At 37.5% G+C, this 25,387-nt stretch overlaps 1 protein-coding gene across 8 annotated transcripts in view; it reads left to right on the top strand.

Moving 5' to 3' along the window:
• The window catches only part of ATP2B1 (ATPase plasma membrane Ca2+ transporting 1), a 133,254-nt gene extending 111,744 nt beyond the window's left edge, over positions 1-21,510 (top strand). For 5 of the 8 annotated variants that reach the window (XM_036251241.1, XM_036251242.1, XM_036251244.1 and 2 more), the window contains exons 16-21: positions 773-964; positions 1,193-1,406; positions 1,865-2,076; positions 5,995-6,102; positions 8,113-8,295; positions 18,269-21,510. In XM_036251241.1, coding sequence (XP_036107134.1) covers positions 773-964; positions 1,193-1,406; positions 1,865-2,076; positions 5,995-6,102; positions 8,113-8,295; positions 18,269-18,580 — 1,221 coding nt within the window. In that variant the 3' untranslated portion in view covers positions 18,581-21,510. Of the gene's footprint in view, positions 1-772; positions 965-1,192; positions 1,407-1,864; positions 2,077-5,994; positions 6,103-8,112; positions 8,296-8,678; positions 9,200-18,268 lie in introns of those variants that run through there. The other 3 variants (XM_036251245.1, XM_036251246.1, XM_036251248.1) reach the window with 2 other exon arrangements.
• The last annotated feature ends 3,877 nt before the right edge of the window (positions 21,511-25,387 follow it).

The following is a 25,387-nucleotide window of genomic DNA, read 5'->3' as shown; positions in this document are numbered from 1 at the left end:
TCCGAAGATTACTGTAGTCTGTCTTTGGATATTATCTTGAGTCCAGCTTCCTTTATTCATTATTATGCTTGTGAGGTTCATCTGTGTTCTTACAGATAGTGTAGTTAACTCTTTTTAAATGAATCCGTCTCATTCTACTGTTGACGGACATTGTTGTTCTTAGTTTGGACCTTCTCAGTACTTCTTCAGTGGCATCGGTAGACTTTCAGGAAACCCTCCTGTTTTCATTCACACCTTCCCCCCTACTGCCATGTCTGCCGGGTGCTGCCCAGTCCTGAACTGAGGAGAGGTCTGTGGTGCGAAAAGGCTGCACCTCTGCTTCCCTGCTGCTGGCTTAGGATTCGGTTACCTGGGAGTGGGCAGTGTTACTTAATGTTTGCTTGTCTGCTTTTCAGCCTCTTAAGATTGTCTTGCAGTATCTTTTCCCCACTGGCTTTGTCTTTGTGAGGTATTTTTTGAAAATATTTATTTTTGTGTGACTTTTGGAAGGTACCGGGGTAACGCTTGTGTTCATTCGTCTTTTTTTTTTTAACCCAATTTAAACTTTATTTTCAAAGCCATCTTTTTTTTATTTTTTATTTCTTCCAAGATAGAATTTCTGAGATATGGTGTCTTAGAGTAACTTATATATAGTACCTAATTTTACGGTAAATTTAAGTCAATAATAAGTATAATGGTAAGTTTTTTGTTGATCAATTGAGTATTATCCTTTTGACTATTTAAAAGTCACATTGTAAACATTTAGTCTAATTTACAGAATTTTTTTTAATAGGGCATCGCTGGAACTGACGTAGCTAAAGAAGCATCTGATATTATTCTCACAGATGACAACTTTACAAGCATTGTTAAGGCAGTCATGTGGGGACGAAATGTCTATGACAGCATCTCAAAGTTCCTTCAGTTCCAGCTCACTGTCAATGTCGTAGCAGTGATTGTTGCTTTCACGGGCGCCTGTATTACTCAAGTATGTTGACAGTTTGTTCATTAAAACGTGTTTATTTTAAAGCAGATATGTGTATAATGTGCTTCTGAAAAGTACTTAAATATTTACATAAGCTGAAGATTAATATTTTAGGTTAATTAGTTGACAAGTGCAGTCTAGGCCTGTTCACTGAGTTTTCAGATACAAGTCCTAGAATTGCTGAGTCCCTGAGTAGTTGTGAATGTCTATCAGGAAACCTGTCTCTTCTAGGATTCGCCGCTTAAGGCTGTGCAGATGCTGTGGGTAAACCTCATAATGGACACGCTCGCTTCCCTGGCTCTGGCAACCGAACCCCCCACTGAGTCTCTCTTGCTTCGGAAACCTTATGGTAGAAATAAACCTCTCATCTCACGTACAATGATGAAGAATATTTTGGGTCATGCATTCTATCAACTTGTAGTAGTCTTTACACTCTTGTTTGCTGGTAAGAATTTAATACCTGATAAAGCCTCAGTTGTTTCTCTTCTACGCTAGTATTTTAGATGATTATTTAATATCAAAAAACTTTTCAAGAAAATAAGTTGTTCTCTCTTTGACTCCTCATTTACCTTTAATTTCTCCTCTTTATCAGTTGGATGCTCAGTAAGTTTTGGGAGGCCATGTGAGAAATAGTGGGGGGAAGTAGAGTCCTCATTGCTTGTCCTACCGCAGCCACTAACTTAGATGTGATCTTGAGTATGTCACAGTACTTTGGGGCCTTCACAGTGCTCATCTGTAAAACAAGAGAGAAAACTCGATAATCCCAGGCCCCTTCCAACTCTTTCTGTGTTGTCATTTGGGATCAAAAAAAGGTCAGGCTAGGTTTTAGTATTGCATACGTCCTTGAAAATGTTAAGTAATTTTGTATGATAATTACAAAATAATCATTTTTAATTCTTTCAGGAGAAAAGTTTTTTGATATTGATAGTGGAAGAAACGCTCCTTTGCATGCTCCTCCTTCGGAACATTACACTATCGTTTTTAATACATTTGTACTGATGCAACTTTTCAACGAAATAAATGCCCGGAAAATTCATGGTGAAAGAAATGTGTTTGAAGGAATATTTAATAATATCATCTTCTGCACAATTGTTTTAGGCACTTTCGTGGTACAGGTAGGTAATTGGAAAAGATAGATTCAAATTTGATTATTGTGTGGGAGATATTAGGTAGCCAGTGACTTGTTCTGGAAATTACTTGACCGCAATGTGTGGGGCTTCTGTGTATTGCTTTGAGGACATTTAAAAAGAGTTTTAGCCCTGGCCAGTGTTTCTCAGTGGTTAGAGCATTGGCCCATGGACCAAAGGGCTGAGGGTTCGGTTCCCAGTCAAGGGCACGTACTTGGGTTGCAGGTTCAACCCCTGGCCCTGGTCAGGACACGTGCGGGAGGCAACCAATCATTGTGTCTCTCCCACATCAATGTTTCTCTTTCTCTCTCTCCTCCTCCCTTCCTCCTTCCCACTCTTTCTAAAAATCAATGGAAAAATTATCCTCGGGTGAGCATTTAAAAAAAAAAAAAAAAAAGTTTTAAATATCATAACTCAAGTGAAAAATTGCCCTATCCTGAAATTCTACATATGAGAAGAATATGTTAAGCAAATAACCACTTTAATTGCACGATGGGTTCTGTGGTTGTGATACCTCACAATCACTCTGATTCTGGTTTTGTTTCATTCTACGTCATTATTATCAAGACTGTTATCATTTTGATGCTATTTAAGGTAAATGTTACAGTTTACCTTCTAGGCTTGCTTAATTGCTTCTAGCAATTAATAGTTGTATTTCTACACTTTGAGTTTCTATGCTAAAATAATAAGATTTTTAAATTAATGTTTTAGATTTTGTATGATTCTGAATGGCTGCATTCTGAGTTGGACATGTCAACTTTCTCATTTTGTAATCTTGTCAAAACAAGGCAGAAGAGAGTGTAGAATGGGGTGTGATGAGTGGGACTGGGAATGAATAGGAAGAACTGAAAAAGTCGTTTTAAGAACAAAAGTAATGATTGCTTTGTATGTGGTGATTTTATGTAACTGTATTATAGCTGTGTTTTTATATCTTCCTGTGTTCTCTGGTACTCTTCTCTGTGAATGACTGTATAGTAGGATCTGGAATCAAAACAGGTAAATAATAGTACATACGCCCCAGGAAGTCAGTAAGCACAATAAGATTTCAAGTGAAAAAGTGAGATTTTTTTTTTAACAGTTTATTCAGCCTGTACCTTGTGCACTGTGGATACCGAAACCAAAACCCTCGACTTAATTATTTCTGCAAAAACTATTTCTATTAGCTTTCAATTTCTATAAATTTTAGGAGAAATGTTGTTTACTTGCTACATAGTTTCTGAAAGTGTTTTACTTAGATTTTACAAAAATCATTGTGACATGCTAAAGTTTTAGCTTTTACTTGCCACAAAATTAGGTTTATTTGGTGTGTTATTAAAATATGGGGATTACAAAAATATAACGGCCTTCTCTGTCTCAAGAAAATCTGGTCACTTAGTTCCGGACAAAGGGTGATATACCTGAAACAGTTCATGTAAGGTGGTGTTCTTCAGTGCCTGTGAACACGCCAATGCTACTCAAAGTGGGGCCTGTGGTCCACAGACACTTTATTACATGTCCCCAATCAGATAAGGAGCATAGGCCAGAAAATAAACCAACAACTTCCCTACTCACACTGTATTTCAGAGGAGGGGTGTTTGTGTTGTTGCTGGGTGGGGGTGTTATTTTGTTTTTAGTGGTAGCAGCAGCAGCACTGTGCAAGTAGGGCATTGATTCCAACTCCAGCATATGTTCCTTATCCCCCTGTCATGGATTAGCACCCTGAATAGCACTTTTTTAGACTGTCAGGGGTAGGAAAACATGACCCTGGGTGTACACATATCTCATTTTCTTTGTTTCTGAAACAGAATAGCCAGTCCTGATTATAGATCTGAAGTACCTAAAGGACTTCACCTTATATATTATTATATTTAAGTTAATTTCGGTATCTTATTTACTAGCCAGTTCTTCTTATTTTTACTTTTTCCTTGACTGATCATGAAGTACATAATAATCCTTAAAATTCTTTGTAAATATTTTTAGGGTTTTTTCTGCTTGGTAGCAATTGACACAAAATCAGTGTTTTCAAAATAAGTTCCGTGAAACACTAATCTTTTGAGTTGCTCTGACATCCTCAATAAGTTTAGAAAACATTGCCTGTTTTGCTTACCTCTTGGAGATTCTTAAAGCCATATGACATAGTACGTACACCATGAATGTGGGCGTCCGTCAGTTCTGGGGTCCCGCCATGGTGCTGCCTCAGTAGCTGTGTGACCTTGACAGGCCACAATTCCTCACTTGTGAGATGGGGGTAATAACATTAACTAGATCATGTCATAGAATTACTAGAGCATTAAAAGAAACAGTGCACATGAAGCCCTGAGCTTCCTGTGTGGAAGGAAACACTCAAATCTGAGCTGCTTTTTTCTTTCTTTCTTTTTAATTAACAATTCAAAGGCTTTGGGAAATCCTTCAGATAGGTACCCTGTTGAACTTTGTTTAATCCAGCCCCTTCTAAATTTAGAAGACAACACTTAATGCTAGGTTCTATTCACACACATTTAGGAAATGCTTCACTACACTGAAATACACAACTCAGTAACAGTAGATCTAAGGAGTGTATTAAAGAATATGGAAACTGCCCTGGCCAGTTTGGCTCAGCAGCTGGGTATCAGCCTACGGACCAGAGAGTCCCGGGTTCGGTTCCTGTTAGGGGCATGTACCACAAAAAATAAATAAAATAAAATAATATGGAAATTTATTTTTAGAAGTAAATTTAGACAGTTTTATTTCTTTCAACTATAAAATAAAATATTTCTTATGACACATAACCAACCATATTAATCCAGTTTCCCCGGTATCTTAATATCCTTTTCACATCCCTCATTACACTAAAACAAAAAAGGTAATTTAAAAATTTTTTTAAAATTTAAAACACACAAAGAAGTGTTGGGTTTTTTCCATGCTCATTTTTATGGTTTACAAAAGAAAATTATTACAGTTTAATATGTCCATTAAAATCCAAGCAAGATTGCTGAATCATTTATAATCATCTGGTTGGGCTCCTTAAAAAAACAGTTGAGAATCAATCTGTACAAGGGTGCAAATAATCTTGACTTTAAGGACAGTAGAATTGACAGATACATAGCACTTGAATTTGGAATACGGTACAGCTACAAAGAATGGAGGTCATAACTTTCAGAAACAAAGTTTAAAAGCTATTAATACCAAAATGATTATTTTTAATATCAATATGTGGCAGCTACTAACTGCCATATTAAAAGGAGATCTATCAGTTTACAAGGGGGTGACTATTGTTACAAACTCTTAATATTCCCATTACACTTAGGTTTTTTAAAATAAGAAGGGAAACATAAGCACTGTGTTGTGAATGCTATTTATGCGGATCATTGGCCTTTGCTTTTTGTGAGGGAGAGCACATTTCTGAGGGTACACCACCTGAGTTAGCACACGTTTCATAGAACTCTGCAAGTTGCTTCTCTTACAGTCCATTTCTGTGTGTCCTAACATCTCATTGTTAACCGGGAATGAATAGCTATTAGAAGGAAAACAAAAAGGTTGAATATCATGTCCACTTTTCCATAACAAACGGTCTTTTCCACAAAAGTGTACTATGTTTTGTGGAAAGGCATAAATTATCCAAAGAGTTAAATACAGGGGAATGTAGTAGTTTTTTGAGATTATATTGAAAACCATATAAAGTTACTGTCTTGATCATGAGAATTTTTTAAAATTATTAGTAAGCATAATTGAAACATGAAATAATACCTGCATTGAAATTTTTGGACAGAATGATTTTACTTTATTTCATTTCATTTGTCTTATTTTCAGCTGTATTTATACATGTCACCATGAGAATAATGGTTGTTAAGCTTAAATTTTAGAGAACACAAATCTGGGTAAATTTTAAAGTATATGAATTGTAAATGTAAAAGGTTTAAATAAACTTACTCTTGATTATTCCTCCAGATAATAATTGTGCAGTTTGGTGGAAAACCTTTCAGTTGTTCAGAACTTTCAATAGAACAGTGGCTATGGTCAGTATTCCTAGGAATGGGAACCTTGCTCTGGGGCCAGGTAAAAAGACCCTCATTTTCTGTTCAAACCTTAAGCAAATTTTTTAAAGAAATTTCAAGTGTGTATTTTCTTTAAGCAGTTCTGTACTTGGTTCTAAGTATATACCATTCTAGGGCAAAAAGGGCAGTTAGGGATATGGTTTTTTAAAATGTAATATTTGCTTTAATATGTTACTTGCTGTTTACTATGAGTATGCCTCTATAATAAAATACTATTTAAATTTCCTACCTAGTTTTTTAGAACAATTTTTACAACAGTATTATAATGCATTTATAACTGGCTAGGAATCTAATATCTGTATCCTTTGCTCTATACTTTTGCATTTTTAGAATAGATATTTTTACAAAAATATAAACTATTATGTGCTTTAGACTGTATCATCTTTTATGTTAACTCAATCCAAAAGGTAGCATAGGAAAAGTCTTGAGTTTCAGTTTACATAGAGAATGTTTCCATAAAATAATGGTGTCTGGATATATGAGCCACAAAATGACAATTTAGATTATTTGGATTGAATGGCTCTAACAGGATGTATATAAAATACAATGCCTAAAAAAACGAGGTCTACCTCATCTTTTTTATAGGCAGCTGGCTTGAATGAGCATGTCATTACTTTTAAAAGATAAGTGGTAACGGTGTATACGGTGTTCATGTTAAGCCCATTACCATTACTATAAAACTAATTGATAGAGAATCTAGACTGTTTTCATAAATGAAGGTTAACATAATGTTATGGTGTATAACTTGTGTGAACTAATTTATTGTCGTTCTGCAAGTCAGTCAAACCAAACATCCAGGTTTTTCTTGAAGTTAATCCTTTATCTCACCTTTTTTTAAAAAAATTGTTTCTAGGTTCCGAGGTTTCTCTTACTCAATTTGAATACCTCGTTAACAGAGACCTTCTTTTAAGTAGGATCCATACGTGCTCCACCTTTCTTTTTTGACTATCCTGATTATTGTATGATGTTCTCTCGTGGGCAGAACAGAACCCCACAACCTCCCCCAAGTCGAGCTAATTTCAGGAAGAGGAAAGTCAGCACAGCATACATACCCAACAGGCATCAGCTGCCATCTTTGGTTGTCATTGTCCATTGAATTGAAGTGTGCAGTGGTGGAAAGCACTGATTTGGGTGGTCAGGAGACTTAGGGTCTTAGTCATTCCATGAGCAAGTCTCCTCGGGTCTGTGAGCCTGTTTCACCTGTGAAATGAGGTGGTTGGACTCGACATTCTCTGAGAGGTTCTGATTCTGACTACATGCTTGTTTCCCACTGATAAGCCCGGCTGCCGTAGGAATGGCTGCTGACATCTATACGTTAATAGATACTTGTTTGTGTTTTTGTATCCTTCACGTTTTCTGGGGTATCTGTTCCTGTGTGGTGTCCGTATCAATCAGTGTTAACTCAATTTTTTGAATAGTTGCTTTTATAAAATAAATACATTTCATAAACAAAAAAACTATTTTTAGTTTACCAAACACTATTTTTAGTTTAACCTTGAAGATTTGGGGAATTTGAGTATGTTTTTTCCTCATTGAATTCTTACAGCACTAATGAAATACAAATTTGTTTTGCATCCAGTAAGACAACCTGCCATTTTTATTTTATATATTTTATTATATATAAAATATATATATTAAATATATATTATATATTTTTATTTTATTTTATATATTTTATTTATTTTATATAACTAATAGGAGTTCAAGTAAATATACATGTCAAAGCATGGTTTTAAAATTTACTGTCATGAATGTCCTGAAGTATGAAAAATGTAATCAGATTATTTTTATTCAGGAAAACTTTTTTTACCCTTCAAACTTAAATCTTTTGTGCAGCTAAGAGAGGACTATTTTTTGTTTTTAGAAAGAAAGCCTCTGATGGACAGGATCTCTCATTGCTTCATTGGTGAAGTTAGTTGGTTATGCACCTTTTCATACCCTTTGTACTAAAGTTGATCAGTTTAATTGTACGTGATATGATTTATTTCAAGTTCTTTCCCCTGTGTTGTAGCTTATCTCAACAATTCCAACTAGTCGTTTAAAATTCCTAAAAGAAGCTGGTCATGGAACACAAAAGGAAGAAATACCTGAGGAGGAGTTAGCAGAGGACGTGGAAGAGATTGATCACGCTGAGAGGGAGTTGCGGCGTGGCCAGATCTTGTGGTTTAGAGGTCTGAACAGAATCCAGACGCAGGTATGGGCCTGGAGAGAGGTAGGACAGGTGATGGGAACGGGAGCCAAACAAGGGCTTTTGGACCTGGGGAGGAGGTTTGAACACCCTCCTTAACTTCCTTTCTAGCCTTCCCAGCCCACAAAACTTACTGTTTTGAAATATAATTCTGGTACCTGGAATGAGTGAAAGTTTTAACTGATCATGAAAGAATGTGTCTATATGCCCCAAGCTCCTTTTTTCCTAGCTTTCCCCCTTCATCACAAAATACTACTCTTGCCTATTTATCTGCTCTGTAAAAAGTGCCTTTTTTCCTTTACTTTTTATATGTTGATAGATGGAATGGTCCTTTCTCTGGCTCTCTCTCTCTCGCTGAGCAAGCTGTCACAATCTCTGATTCCTTGCAGATGGATGTAGTGAATGCTTTCCAGAGTGGAAGTTCCATGCAGGGGGCTCTAAGGCGGCAACCCTCCATCGCCAGCCAGCATCACGATGTAACAAATATTTCTACCCCTACACATGTAGTGTTTTCCTCTTCTACTGCTTCTACTACTGTGGGGTGTGAGTGTGTGTTCCTAAGTGCATGAAATTAACATTTCCTACTTCACACACCTAACGTTTCTCATTTTCTCCTTAATGTTTAAATTCATCGTTCAGGCTTTTCATAAAGCTTTCTTTTCGTAAAGTGGATTGAGACCTCAAAGTGTTGTCATTGTTGTTGTTTTATTTCTTAGAGGGCTAGATAACAGGCAGAACAATTGCAACCAAAGATTAGATATGAAATCTGTGAGCTTGTCTCTATGTTAACTGATCTTTAGTAAGGGAATAAAATTGTAGTTTAGAAATATGAAACTACTATAAATTTTTGAGTATATGCCTTTAAACATGTTCATATTGCATGGTGCCCAGAAGCATGTGATTTTAAACTGGGAACAGGACCTGGGGAGGAGGTTTGAACCAAGAAACTATGTTTTTAAAGCTAAAAATGAATTCAGCATTTTTACTTTTATCTTGCTGAGGTTGGAAGATTAAGTTATAAGAAAAGTTTTTAATATATGGCCGGTTGTTTGCCTTCGTAGCCTAGACTTTGTGACCTTGTTTTGGATATTGGTTTTTTTGGGGGGGGGCCGGGGGGAGTCTCTGTATAAGCTTCAGAGTTCTTTGGTATTTACAGGTGTTTTTTTATTTGTATAGTCAATTTAATTTAAAATTGCATTCTAGGTAAGAAATAGTCTGGTGTTTTAAGTTTTCCAAAGAAGTAAGGGAAAGTGTACTATTGATTAATTATTGAACCATTTCATGTCCTACTTTCCATTCACTGAGTAGAGTAACAGATTTCCTTACAGATTTTTACTAAGTGGCAAACTCCCCAAAAGCCTTATAACCTATATCATCCTTATTGTGAATGAGGGTCTTGATTTTGTGGTGGATTCTCAGTATATTGGAGGCACTAGACCTCTCCTCACCCCCAAAGTCAGCTGAGATACCTAAGGGTAATCTTCCTTTGAGGGAAGACCTCTTTGCCATTTGGTCTTTAGCGAGTGAAGGACCAGAGGCACCTTGGGAAGCCGGGGAGAAGATGAGTTGAGGGGATAACAGTGCTGTTTAAAGAACTGTTTATTCAGTGCCTTTTTGATCACTGTTTGCTTAAGAAATTTTCATTTGTTCTTTTTGACAATGTTGTGAAACAGGAAGAACAGGAACTGTTCCCCATTTTACTGAGAGAACTGACTTGGAGCTCAGATGACTTGTTCATGCTGATAAGCAGAGGCAGTGTGGTGTAGCGCAAGGAGCAGACAAGTGTTCTGAGGACACGCCGACCCAGTGATGTTGGACAGAGCGTTAAGTTTGCATACATGGACAGATAGGAATCTTTCTTATGAAAACTGCCCTGAGGCCTGGCCAGTGTGGCTCAGTTGGCTGGGCATTGCTCTTGCACCAGAAGGTTGCTGGTTCAGTTCCCTATCAGGGCACATGCCTGGGTTGCGGGCTCCATCCCTGGTAAGGGGCGTGCAGGAGGCACCCATCACTCTTGCACTCACATTGATGTTCTTCCTCCCTTCCTCTCTCTTTAAAAACCAATAAACTATTCTTTAAAAAACAAAAAAAACAGCCTCGCCGGTGTGGCTCAGTGGATTGAGCATTGTCCATGGACAGAGAGGTCCCAGTCCGATTCCCAGTCAGGGCACATGCGCGCTTGATCCCCAGTGAGGGGCGGGCAGGGGGCAGCCAGTTCGTGTATGTCTCACATCGATGTTTCTATGTTTCTCTCCCTACCTCTCTCTCTCAAAAAATCAATATAAAACATTTTTAGAAAGCCTTCGCTGGGACTACCTACCTGAATGAATGGTGTATGTAGATTGCCGGCCTTGTGCCTGTGACAGCTCACGTCAGCTGCATTGCTCCCTCCCTCTGTGGGTGGGTTCCCCAGCATTCCTGACTCCTGAGGGCTTCCGACAGCTCATCTCTTCAGCTGCTGTTAGTGTTTCATGTGTGGAAAGCCTCCCCCATGCCAGGCTGCACTGGAACCCGGAGACATGACAGTCCAGGAAGGAAACCAAGCAAGTAGCTGGGAATTACTGCCTGGTAATAGAATACAGAATATTATAATAGGGTCCTTAACGTTCCCTGGGAAGTCAGGAAAAACTACCTGAAGAAAATGATTCCTGAGCCAGTTCTTGATAGAATGTGCTCAGTTGGGGCAAGCAGTCCTCAGTGGCATAGTTTGCTACTAAAACAGTAATAAAATGGTAAGGAGCTGTGAGGCTGGAAAGGACGGGAAGGGTCTGCTTGTGTCCTGTAAGGAGGATCTTAGAGGAGACTTCATCCTGAAAGACTCCCTGCACTCAAAATGTTAAACTTGAAAAATTTCAAACGAACAGGCAAGTTGAAAGATTAATACATGAATAATACTTTTTTATCTGGATTTACCACTTTTTAATATTTCATGGCATCTGCTTTATATATTAATATATACTTTTTCTTGAGCCATTTGAAAGTGGCAGATATCATGACATTTCATCTCTGAATTACTTCAGCGTGTAGCTCTTAATAAGAAGTCTCCTACATAATCACACCATATTATCCCATCCAAGAAGGTTAACAATGATATCATTTTATCTATTATACAGTCTAATATTCAGATTTTTCTAGTGGCCCCCAAAATGCCCTTTATAGCTTTTTAAAGCCAGGATTCAAGAAAGGATCGTCGGTGGTGTGTTAGGGATCTCTAGTCTCCTTTCATCTTGATCCATTTTTTTCTACCTTTCTTTTTCAGGACATTGACTTTTTTTGAAGAATCCAGGCCAATTGTCTTTTAAAGTAGCCTCTATTCTGAATTTCTTTGTTTCCTCATGATTAGCTTCATGTTAAACTTTGCTGACAAGTTTACATGCCCGGGTGGCATGTATTCTATTTATTTTATTTCAGCAAAATTTTAAATAATTGACTTTTTATTTGGAGGGATGTCACATGACCTTAGGTATGTTTATTGTGTTTCTCTGTATAGTTGTGTTCTAGGCCTTATATTAAATATCAGATCAGTCACCAACTTTGTCTGAAGACATACCCACCTACACCTGCCCAGGCTCTTCTCTGATGTACAGATATGCATGAGACCTCTGAGTTGTTGGGCTCATGTGGCCAGGTGATAGAGGTATGCTTCAGAGAGACGAGGGCAGGTTTGTGTTCTTGGAACATAAGGAGGTATTGAGGGCTGATGTATATTCTTTTTTATTTTTTAATATGTTTTTATTGATCTTCTTAGAAAGGAAGGGGAAGAGAGAGAAAAACATCACTATGAGGGAGATACATCAATTGGCTGCCTCCTGCATACCCTCCCCCACCCCCATTGGGCATGTACCCTGACCAGGAATTGAACCAGGACCTCTCAGTCCATGGGTTGATGCTCAGTCACTGAGCCATACCAGCTGGGCTGATGTATATTCTTGTTCATGAGGTTATCATTGTCCACTAAGAGTTGGCACTTGTTATATTGCTGTTACCATACATTTCTTTTAACCTTGCTGGTAAGCCTTGTGTTTGGTGGTAATGCAGAACATCAGCCAATATACAGAATTAATTATTAATGTTAATATATGTAATGAAAGGTTTGATTTCCTCAGTGTTCTTGCACTAATACGGAATAGTCTTAGAAGTATCTGTGGATGTGCAACTTCTTTGACTGTTATTTGGAATCTTTGCTTTACTAAATGGAAAAATAATTTATGTCAACTTTGTCATATACTACACTTGAAACATCTCTGAAGAAGATCATCTTATCTTTTTTCCCTCATTTATTTGTCAGAGTTTTACTCCTAAAGATCTCTAGAGAAAACATTCTATAGTGTTTTTTTTGTTTGTTTATAAAGTATATCATTCTAATATCAGTCTTTATCATTAGTAAATTATTTTGCTGAATCAATAGTTAAACCTCCCTGGAAAGGAGAAACTGAGAGGAAACCTGGTCTTTAGGTGATGGGTTGGTAAACTATAACCTATGGTCCAAATGTGGCTTGTTGCCTGTTACTGAAAATAAACTTTCATTGGGACAGAGTTACACTCAGTCATTTTGGCCATCTGTGGTAGTTTTCGCTCTGCACAGCAGAGTGGAGGGCTGCATCGGAGACACAGCGCTCAGGAAAGCTTTATTTACTCTGCTTTTACAGAAAACGTTTGCCAGCCTCTGTTGCAGTTAAGTAAATGGCCACACAAGTGGGTCTTATTCTGAGCAGATTTGATGTGCAAATACCCAACTTTGGAAAACACCCTAGAATTTTCTTTTTTGTTCATAGTGTCTTTGATTTTACTATTGCAATTCTTTGGTTGGTTGGTTGGTTAGTTGGTTGGTTTTGGTTAGTTCTGGTTAATCCTCACCCAAGGATATTTTTCCATTGTTTTTTTAGATAGAGTGGAAGGGAGGGAGGGGGAGAGAGAAACATCAATTGGTTGCCTCTCCTTTGACCCCAACGGGGGCTGGGGATCAAACCTGCAACCCAGGTACTTGCCCTTGACTGGGAATCAAATATATGACCCTTTGGTCCGCAGGTCCACGCTCTTAACCACTGAACCAAACCGGCCATGCACCAATGCAATTCTTTGTGAGTGCATATAGTAAAAGTAATGATAAATATGAATTTCAAAAATGGGCAGTCTGTTGTGGAAGGTATGATATATCAGGTAGGGACTAAAATAGTCTCATATTTTATAACCTTGTATATCATGTTTTGGGCAAAAATACTATTTTCTGCTTTCAAAAGTTAGGATTGTATTTAGAAAACTGGGTGGTTTAGCAGGGTGTATGGTTTTGTTTTAGTTTATTACTCAAATTTAATGTATTTAATGTAAACTGATAATCATTTTCAGTTTTTTTAATTACGATTATGACAATCATTGCTATTTTTTGTTTACCATATATGCATTGTACAGTGTTTTTCTCTGAATTTACACTTTAAAAAATGTTTTGACCTAGGCATTATTGGATTTTTCTTTACTTTAATAATTTTAAGACTTATAATTATGCATTATAGTTCTCAATGAATGTTCAAGGAATTGTTAAGAGATTGGATGAAATAAACAGTGAGGCTCAGATTGCCAAGAATGGTAGTTCAAGTTGCTTATTTTTCTGTTTAAACTGGATCCTGTATAATTTTAAAATAGTTTTCTACCTACCTAAAGACTGTGCACACAGTTCTGCTTTTTAGTTATTCAGAATTACCACTGTGCATTTAGAAAGTAATAGAGATCACAGCAAGTACAGGTTCGCTGAGCGTCATGCCCTACTTTGGGAGCGCTTCTTTATGTATGTTCTTCATGAGTAGAAAGTAACACATCCGGTCCAGTGGCCACTGGTTAACAGAGATTGTATTGTACGTGTCTAACATGAGAGCTGTTCCTGGGAACGGCATTGGTTGGAGCAGTTCTGAGCTGTCCTGTCTTCGTGTGGCTAAGGAGGGGGATTGAAGGAAGACAGCGTTAATCTTCGTCTTGGGAGGTATTTTACTCTATTGACGTTAGCTATGTTCTCTTGATGATTTTGTAAGAACTTGAATGGAGAGCCCAGGAATCTTGATTCCAAGGCACTTTGACACTGACCAAGAGTGACGTGAGGTCAGCCACCCATCCTCCCAGTGCTCAGATTCACCATTTGTAAAAGGGTCAGGAGAGAAAGTGTGTCGAATACCCTTTCAGGCACTGATGTTCTGCGGGGATGTTGTAAATAAATTCTTTCAGAAAGAAGAAAATTTTAACCAAAATTGAAAAGTTTTGGTAAAAAGGAATCATGTGCCACAGAGGTGTGTGTATAATTGTGCGTACACACACACTGGCTGCTCTTTCCACTCGGCCCAGCCTGGAGTGCTGCTGATGCCCACCTCTCTAATCTAAGCTTCTGCCTCTCTCCTGAGCTCTGGCTCTTCTCACTTGGATGTTTTGCGGCTCCCCAAGTCTAACATGTTCAAAACATTGGTTTATTTCCCTCTTGATTCTTTAATATTCCCCTCTCCCCAGATTGGTCAAAACATAACTCTTTCTCTAGCTCTGTTAGTGCATGTCAGCGACCAAGTCACGTCAGGGTCATCTTGAATAGCTCTCATCACCTGTCAGATTGCTGGTCCTCCAGTCTGTGGTGTGCTCTGTGCCTACTGACCACTGACATCAACTGATATATATATATATTTTTGAGGAGGTCATCTTTTGGGTTTTTTAAATTGCATAGTTTATTATCAGGGCAGTCAGGATACTTGTTAAATGCCCACATGTATAATTGTAAGATTTGTAAGGTTTCACAATAAAAAAACAGTTGAGTGATTGTAATGATATGTTGAGGAAGCATTGTTTGCACACCATATGTAAAACACTTCACATCTTAGTAAATGGGGAACTAGAGCAATAAAGGAAATTGAAAATGTATTTGCTGCTAATTGTCCAATGAAGGGACTAAAGTATATACACATGAATAGAATAGACTCGTAAACTAGCCTATAATGAAGTAGCACCCCACATAGAACAGATGTTTGCAGCCCCAAGTGTGAACTGTGGACAGGGAGCTTGTTAGACCTGCAGGGTCTTGGGGCCCTGCTGAGTCAGAACCTGCATTTTAACAAGCTCCCAGGTGCTTCCTGTGCACATTGAAGTTTGAGAAATCCTGTTGGGCGCTAACCCTGTTCTGGTCTGGATGTGTGTGAACGAACTTAATCTCCTACAACAACCCCATAAGCTTGGTGCCACTGTTACTTTCCATTTTCTAGTTGAGGAAATCTGTTTGCTGGCCCCTTAGCTGTGAGTGGCAGCACTGGAATTCACACCCCGGCATTTCACCGGGCTGTCTCCTCGGTCAGCTGTGCTGTCCTCTCTGCATGAAGGGCTACTGAACAAGTTGTAGCGCAGCCCACACACATCCTAGCGAATCGGGCAGGACAGCTTTGAGGAGACACAGTCAGACCTCGGTTTTCGAATGTCTCCCATATCAAACAGTTCGCTTCTCAAGCCCACAACCCTTTCATGCTGATACCTCTGTGATCAGTCATGCGTTTCTCAGGTGACAGACGGGAGAGAATGCAGGAGTGTGAGTCAGTTCGATGCTGTTAACACATCGGGAAACTGCTGTGAGAAAATCTGTTTTTTTTTTTCCTTTTGTTGCTGATTATTGTTAAATTTTCATTTATTGCTGTACATTTCATTTCCCCTTTGTTAAATTTTTGTTTATATTTCATGTTCTTTTTTTAAATGTTTACTTATAGATTAAAAAGTACATTAGACATGTACTATGTATAAGAAAGGTTAAAACGGGGAATCATTTGGGGATCTGCAGTGGAATAATTCAATTTACATTATTTATTTCTCTTTTTTTAATCCTCACCCAAGGACATTTTTACATTTTTTTGTTCAGATAGAGTGGGAGGGAGAGAGAGAGAGAAACATCGACGTGAAAGGGACACATCGAGTGGCTGCCACCCACACGACCAACCAGGGCCAGGGACAAACTGCAACCGAAGTACGCGCCCCTAACGGGAACCGAACCCAGGTCTCTCTGGACCGCAGGCTGACGCTCTAACCACTGAGCCAAACTGGCCAGGGCAATTTACATGATTTCTAATGGGGAAAAATGCTTTGATTTTCTAACAGCCTTTCAGAACAAATTAAGTTCGAGAACTGAGGTTACACTGTAGGAGGTTTTCATCAGAACTGGATATATGTTGTTTGAAATGTTAGGATTCCCTTCTTTTTAAGGCTGCATAATCTTCCACTCTGTCAATACACTACATTTTCTTTACCCACTCATCTGTCAGTGGACATTTACAGTTTTTTCCATGTCTTGCTTATTGTGAGTAATGCTGCAAGGAACAGAGCACAGGAGTGCAGGTGTCTCCTCAAGATTCTGATTTTCGTGCCTTTGGATAAATTCTCAGACGTGGGATCTAAAATAGTCAAATTCACAGAAGCGGAGAGTAGAATGGTGGTTACCAGAGGGCAGGGGGAAATGGGGAGATGTTGGTCAAGGGGTACAAAGTTTCAGTTATGCAAGATGAGTAAGTTCGGGAGCTCTGGAGTATAGCATGGTGACTGTTACTATGCTGTGTAATTGAAACTTGAGAGGGAGAATCCTAACTGTTCTCATCACACAGTTGGCCCTCGTTTATCGTGGTTAATCAGTTCCAGACTCTACCGCGATAAATGAATTTCTGCGAAGTAGGGTTCTTTATTTATATACAGTCGTCCCTCCCTATCCGCGCTTCGACTTTCACGACTTCACTCTATGGCGGTTTTTTTCCGTAATAGAGCAAAGCAGCGAAAGTCGAAGCACAAAGTGGCGAGAGACGACTGTACATGCAAATGGTAACTATGAGTGATGGATATGTTCATGCATTTAAATGAAATTTATTAATTTTTATATTGATTTTTATAAGATAATTTTGGTGACTGCATTGTTTTATCTGGAATGTCAATGTAGGTTACTTCTCTTATGAGTAAATAATGTCTTCATTAAATAGGAGTCATTAGAATCAAAGCAAAAGCAAACGCTGTATTTAAATTGATATATGGTAAATGTTCAACTATTTAGATTTTGCCCACTTTTTTTTTTAAGTCTATATGACACTGGGTTAATGAGACCTGATATCACTGTGTGCCATGATATTTTTTTCAGTTAATTTGCCCATTAATCTCTCTTTTCATCCATCAGCAGACTTCTGAGAGGAGGATGAATTGTTAGGCTAAATGTTTAGAGACAAAAATATTAGAACACTTTGTGTCTTCTTGGGAACTATTTTACATAAGACTCCTAAAGGGTTTTTCTGTCTATGTTTTAAGTTTATTTTTTCCAATGAATTACAGTATATAAATCGATTTGTTTTAATCTATTAACAGAGAAAAACATATAACACTTTATAGACAAATGGCATATACTCAAATATTTATAGCTGTTTAATGGCATTTTATAGATATTTATTTGGGCTTTGTCTTTATTTTTATTTTATATCCCATGGGAATACTGGGGTAGATGTGAGTTTATGTGGCATCAGCTTATATTTGCTTGGCTTCCTCATAGTTGGTGTCACCCCAATTCCTAGCATGACAAATAATAACCCTCTGTGCTTGACTTTGTTTAACTTATTTGAATTGTTTTCAAAATTGCATATTTTTTAAATCAGCTAATGCTTGTTTAAGTTTTTGTTTTGTTTGTTTCTTGTTTGATTTTGTTTTCTTAGGGAAAAAAAAATCCTGTAAAATGGCTATTAAATTTTAGCCAGTGACAATGAGATTTTCTTAGTATTACTTCAAATTCTGTATTTCTTAATTCTTAGAGTATGTGGTTTTGTTGTCCCGTAGTGTCCTACTAAAATATTCATTTTTTTACAGTGTATTGCAAGTGCCACTGCATTACATGCAAATATATGATTCACTCATACCTAGCTGTTTGTGGATTCAAACTCATAAGTGCACCCCCTTTCAGGGAAGCTAATAGTACTGACACTTCTCTGTTTTCTGATATTTGCAGATTCGAGTGGTGAATGCATTTCGTAGTTCCTTATATGAAGGGTTAGAAAAACCGGAATCAAGAAGTTCAATTCACAACTTTATGACGCATCCTGAGTTTAGGATAGAAGATTCAGAGCCTCACATCCCCCTTATCGATGACACTGACGCCGAAGACGATGCTCCTACGAAACGCAACCCCAGCCCTCCACCCTCTCCCAACAAGAATAACAATGCTGTTGACAGCGGGATTTACCTTACCATGGAAATGAACAAGTCTGCTACCTCTTCATCCCCAGGAAGCCCACTACATAGTTTGGAAACATCACTCTGATTGTAAGCCGAATGTTAACACACTAGCTGCATTGTAAAGAAACAAATTGAAACTGGGTCTTTTCACATATTGTGACAGACAAGATAGTATTCTTGTCTTTGGACTTCAACAGAAGACACACTTGTACGAATGTAGATTTATTTTTTTAAAAAAAAACGCAAAGCTTTCTGCCAGACTGAGGGTGCTTTTTGGGGGGTGGGAGAAATGAACTGACAGATAAACAGTAACGCGGCATAAGTTGGCCTGTGCATCACCGGTAGTACCCGAGAGTGGTCCTGAACAGTGTATTAGCAGAGCTGATGGGAGCGGTGGGGGAGTGAAGCTGGGCAGGCGAAGAGCCCTGGATCATAGAATTGATACTTTAATTTCTGCTGTTGGCTGTTAATAATTTGGATTATTTATGTTTATAAATGATACAGATCTGTTTACAAGGTTTGTAGATACTTTTTTTGTTCCTGTTCATAGATGGGAAGCTTCCTTATAACTGATGCAGAGAAAACTTAGTCCTTCAAATACTGCTCTATTTTCAGGAAAAAAAAAAAAAAAAAAGGGGGTGTTTCTATTGAAACTGTACTAAATTTTTGCCTACAATTTACCTTGTTAAATATTGTAGATAAATTGCTAATACTAATAGCCAAATAGATAACACTAATGCTTTGTTTAAAAAAACAAACAAAACAAAACAACAAAAAAAACATGAGCAGTGGTGTTCTAATAAAGTTACGGCATCTGTCCTACTTAGTTTCTTAAATACATTTACTACTTAATGGTTTTGAAACAACTGTTTAATTTTTAAAATTTTTGAAAACTTGCTAATAACCTTTTGTTCAGAATTTAGTAGATTGTTTAATGTGGGACATCAGCTGCATAATGAAAGATGCTTGAAATGCTTTTGTTGTTTCAGGCAAATCAAATTAAATCAAGCTATCAAACTACAAGAGAACCTTAGTCCTTTCTGTTTTTGTCTAAACATGTTAGTTAGTGATGTCTTGGTGAACTGTGAGTGAACTGTATTGATTTTTCTAATAAATCCTTAGAAACCTTCATACAGCATGAGGGCTGTTGGCATTTTGAAAAAGGTTAATAAGTAGAAGCATACATGTTCTCCTTTTGTTTTTGAAACTTGTTTGTAAACATAAATAAATCTGCCCTTTTATTAAATAAATTCACGGCAATGTTTTTTTAAAAGGCATTTCAGCTTCTTGACTCCATTCTGCATGTATGGTGCAACAGCCTGTCCTCTTTAACATGATTGGAATGCGTTTCAAGATGGTAACAGCCCCATGAAATACTGCTTTAATTCCGTGGTAATAAGCTCATAGAACCAGATTAAGAAAATACTGTAATTTCACCATTCAACATATTCTTCATTGAATTTTTGTCTAAAATAGTCTCACTGTTTAAAAAAGAAGAAGAAGAAGAATGACCCCCGTTGTCTTTGGTACATTTATTTTAATTCTTAAGTGGCCAAATAGCAGATTAGGTAAAATGAGATTATATGGAAAGGTGAAAAAGGTCCATATATATATTTAGATATAATATTTAACCATATGCTAGAATGCCCATTTCTAAGCCAATTGGATTCTTTAAGTCTTCTTTCTTTGGTCTACCTTCTCCCCATTTTTGCCTCTGTCTTTACCTTTTAGGTACTGGCATTGTGTTAGGGCCCAGATTTCACCAGATAAACACTCCTCAGGTTGACATAAAGTTTACGAGGACTACTACAACATCTGACCCAGCAAAGAAACATTTAGTTGATGGTGCTTGATATTTTTGGTGGGTGGGGGAAAATCTTTTTCTCTCCATCAGTCCTTTGCGGTAATCCTCTACATGTCTTAGAAACACGTTGGCTCTGTCCGCACTTGTACATTTATTTATCAGGTATTTACAGTGAATCCTACTGTAAAAAGAGGTAGCATGATATGCTGGGAAGCATACCAGCCAAGGAGTCAAGACCTGGTTTCTAGCATCGGTTTTGCCATTAACGTGCTGCATGACCTTGGGAAAGTCATTAACCCTAAATGAGGGTGGTGGACTAGACTATCTCGAAGAACCCTTTCAATTCTAAAAATTGACCCTATCAACTGGAGAAGCCTACAGGGCATAGGGAATAGAGAAAAGGGAAATACTTTCAGTTTTCTTTTTTATTTTGGCTTATGCTTAAATATGAATGTAATTACCAAAAGATTTAGAAGTGCATGTGCTTTGGAGGATTTTTATTGAGCTTTTACAGTATTCATTTTTCAACTCAAGGCAATGGCTTTTTACACCCACTGTAATCCATAAACTGGTCTTACAACATCCATGAAGTAGTAGCAAGACATGCTTAGTGTATATTTCTCTCTTTGAGACACTGTAATTTTTACCAGAAGTTTCCAGAGCATTATGTAAGTAGAAAAAAAAATGCAAGCAAGCTGTTAAAGACCATGGATCCCATTATATAGTATGTATAGCTGACATCAGCATCTGTAATTCAATCACTTTTTCTCTTTTATCCTCTAACCAAAAAATTGTTTAATTTTGCATCCCAAATGTTTTTAATCTTTGTATATTTTTTAAAAAATCCTTTCTCCGCATCATTGCCTTTTTTGTGGTTGTAAATAGACTTACTTGCACTTTGAAGATGAGTTACTCCTTGTCATCTTACAAATATGTGATATGGTAATTTTCATAACAGATGTCAGTTTTAAACCAAGAAATGGTGATTTGTTTATAAGAAAAAAAAAAAAAAACTGGCTTCATTTCTGTGAAATTGCTCTTTGAAAATTTCTTTTTACACGTGTAAGCCAACTGAGATACCGTGATGGTGTTGATTTCTTTCAATGATGCTTACCATCTATTTTAGCCACTGAGCCTTTTATTATTTGTCTATTTGTAAAGTTTATTTGTCTTAACTCATTTAATAAATATACTGTTTATCTGTTTCTGAATGGGGACTGAACTTTTTGAATATTTATATTGACCGGAACCTATTTTAGAATTTTTTCTACTTGAAATTATGAAAATTTGATTGATAAAGATTCTAGAATGTACTTGAAATGTTATGGTTGTGAACCAGTGTCCAGTAGGCATGAGCTTGCCCCTAGAATGAAAGTGGGATTATTATTCTTACTCGCCTGCCCACCATCTTCAATCCTTGTAGCCCAATCGATCATGTCCGCAGTCCGTGGGAGTGTAATGTTTTGGTTTATAAAAGTTGAGTTTTCCACGTTAACCATAGAGCGTAATTTTTTGTTATAATGCAAACTTGTTAGTAGCAATTCTCTGAACTCTATGGTAATGCAATTAATCGAATTGCCCTTATTTGGTTTTTGTAATACATTATTAACATAAATATAGCAACTTTGAAATACTGAGTGAAATCTGAATGACTATGAATACCGTATTTTTCTATTAGTAAAAATTATTGGTAAGTTATTGAGTATATGTAAATACCGTATTTATGGCATGAGATGTTTTTCATTTTATCAAATTAAGTTTTATATGTATATTATGTTTTACAATTGAATTTTGAATTAAGTTCCCTTTATAAAATTAACTGAATAAGAAAGGGAAGTTACTCTAAGTCTTTGCGTGTTGACATTTTTCCTTCCCTGTGTCTTTAGTGGAAGTGTGTCATAATACAGCTGCTTTCTCCCATTTAATGTGTGTCATCTAAAACTACGATGTCCAAACACCATAGCAGCCTTTATCTTTTTTTTTTTTAAGATATGATTTTATTGATTTTTTAAAGAGAGAGGAGTGAAGAGATAGAAATATCGATGTGAGGGAGAAACATCAGTCGGCTGCCTCCTGCACACCCCTTACTAGGGATCAAGCCCACAACCCGGGCATGTGCCCTGACCAGGAATTGAACCAGGACCTCTCAGTCCATGGGACAACTCTCAATCCACTGAGCCACACCAGCTGGGCAACAGCCTTTATCTGTTAAATTCTAGTGTTAACACTCATTCATAGATCCCCAGAAAAATACCTTTACTAACATAACATCTAACTAAAATAATTTTTGAAAGAAATCTTTTAGAATATGCATTATAAAAATATAAATGTTTTCATGCAATAAGGGAAGTTGTGGTTCCGTACTTCCCTTAGTACATGTCAAAAAGGAAATTTTTTTATCCTTATGTAATTTTCTTTTCAACAGATTAATAAATTCTCAATTGAGAGTTTACTTTTATGCTTTTTGTCTTAAGAACTACTATAACCTTTTCTCCGTTTGTTAGAAAAACACTTCAGCTTACATGTGAATGAATATACTATATGTAAGCATGTTTAATCGATATTCTCTGAACTCATTGTCGTTATTGAACAATATAATATGGTGCCAAAGTAGGGAATTAAAGTAGAAGTGTGCAGGCGTGCTATGTAGTATCCGTCTTCAGCACAACTTCCTTAACCAGCACTGTGTCTTAGGAAAACTAGTTCCCACCTCAGTAACACATGTACAGGTGTGAGGTCCCCTAAAATTCTCTTAATGTAAATCAGTAACAAGGACCACACAATTTCCAAATTACTTTTCAGACTATTAAATATAAGTACTGATCCTTTCCTTGGCTATTAAAATAAATACAGTCTTCCCTCGCCACTGTGCGCTTCAACTTTATATATAGTGTAGTATTGAAAAAACCGCAACAGTGAAGCCAGGAAAGTCGAAGCGCGAAGTGGGAGGGACGGCTGTGTATCAATAAAGAACCCTACTTCATGGAAATTCATTTATTGCAGTAGAGTCTGGAACTGATTAACCGCGATAAAGGAGGGCCGACTGTATTGTCAGAACATAACATTTATGGTGTATTTGCTGTATGCTGAGCAGTTTACGTGGGTGATGTAAGTGGTTACCCTGTACTAACACTACCACTTTACATATGGGGAAACTGAGGCTTAAAGAGCTTCAGTCCCTTGCTCTAGCTCACATGGCGAACTGGGAGTCACACTTAAGGAAGACCTTCTCAAGAGCCCAAGCTGGTGGCTCCTTGTCTTTCCTGCAGTACTTCCGTCTTGTTTCCCCCAGTGAGGTCTCAATGCCTAAAAATCTATGCTTAACTTTTAAGTGCTCCTTTGCTGTTTCTCTTTTCTGTTCCCAAATGCTTCAGAGATGGTCTTTAAAATCCTCATAACCTTCCTGAAGGGGATAGCTCAAGAGACTGAAGCAAAGAATCACCGATTAAGATGTGTAACCCAAGGTTTCCTTATAATCATACCTTGAGCTGAAGAGTCAAAAATAAGCTCAGTAGAATGGCGTCTTTAATAGCATACGTTGGTTAGAGAATTTTGTACCTCAATGCTTTTAAGATAATCTAATTTAACAGGTCATTGCTTTATAGCCTAAAAAATTTGGAATGGAAATAACCTTATCACATTAATCAGATATTCTGCATTTTTCTAAAAATTTGTGAAATTAAAGAATAGGATGTTTTACATATGTTGAAGAATTGTTTTGGTTCTCCAGCAGGATTTTTCTACTCTAATATTTAGTGTAAGGCACACTGGACTTTATTCTATTCTATTTTTTTCCTTTATAAATTTTAGAGAATAAAGAAGGGAGAGGGAAAGAGATAGAAACCCGATGAGAGAGAACATTGATTGGCCACCTCCTGCATGCCCCGCACTGGGGATCAGGCCCACAACGTGGGCACGTGCCCTGACTGGGAATCAAACGGGCGACCTCTTGGTGCATGGGTCGATGCTCAACCACTGAGACACATCTGCCGGGCTGCAGACTAGACTTTAACAGTTTTAAAAATCAAGTTACAGACATTTTACTACTGTTTTAATACTATTTTATATTAATGTTTATTTATAGTTTGTGAATAGTCCATCAGCTTCCATTATAGTCTGGAAATATGAAATGCTTGGTCATTTTTATAATCTTTAAGGTAATATTTATCTTAGTGAAGATAAAATATTTAAAAACATTGTTATTCTGTAAGGCTGCCTTAATGAATAGCTTGAGAATGTGTGCAAAAAAATAAAGAACGATACCTCAGGGAGGCCTGTGGTATCTGAGGTTAGAAATTCAAATTAGGATGCTTTTCATTTATCTGGTATTCTAAGTCTTTTAACCGTAAGCCTACTCTTTCAGTTAGCTTCAAGCCCTCTGAGAATGATAAGTCTGTAACATCAGAAATCATTTATCTTTCACTTTCTCACTGCTAAAGACTTAGAATGGGCAGTAATCTCAGCGTCTGAAGTGTGGTGGGGATAGGGTGAATTGTAGCAGTGAAGACACCAAATTTCTGGAGTCTGGGACTCAACTTCTAACAACACTACCGTAGTGTCTGTTCCCCTTTTCCTCTCCCCCAAATTAACCACTTTATCTACATCTCCCGCTCTCCATTTATCCATTCAACAAGTACTGGTACCTGTCATGGGGAATTCATACTGTTCTAGACTTGGGAGAACCAAGAAAGGTCCTTCCTCTTTTTTTTAATTTATTTTATCTTTATTGATTTTTAGAGAGGAAGGGAAAGGGAAAGAGAGAAACATTGATGAGAGAGAACATTGGCCATCTCCAGCATGCCCCCGCTGGGGATCTGGGCATGTGTCCTGAGCTGGAATCACACTGACAACCTCTTGGTGCATGGGTTGACACTCAACCCTGAGCCACACTGGTCAGGCAAGGTCCTTCCTCTTAGGGAGTTTGTTCTAGTGGGTGGGAGAGACAGACCTATGTCAAGTGGTAGGAGATGATGCTGTTACATAGTGTGGTCAGGGAAGCCATCTCAGATACGGTGATATTAAGCAGAGACCTAAGAAACCAAAGAAGCCAACTTCTCTGTTGTCTGGAAGAGCCTTCCAGTAGATGAC

This window comes from Molossus molossus, unplaced genomic scaffold (genome assembly GCF_014108415.1).
Source record: "Molossus molossus isolate mMolMol1 unplaced genomic scaffold, mMolMol1.p scaffold_m16_p_10, whole genome shotgun sequence".
Lineage (NCBI taxonomy): Eukaryota > Metazoa > Chordata > Mammalia > Chiroptera > Molossidae > Molossus > Molossus molossus.
This window is presented reverse-complemented; position numbering and strand designations above follow the sequence as displayed.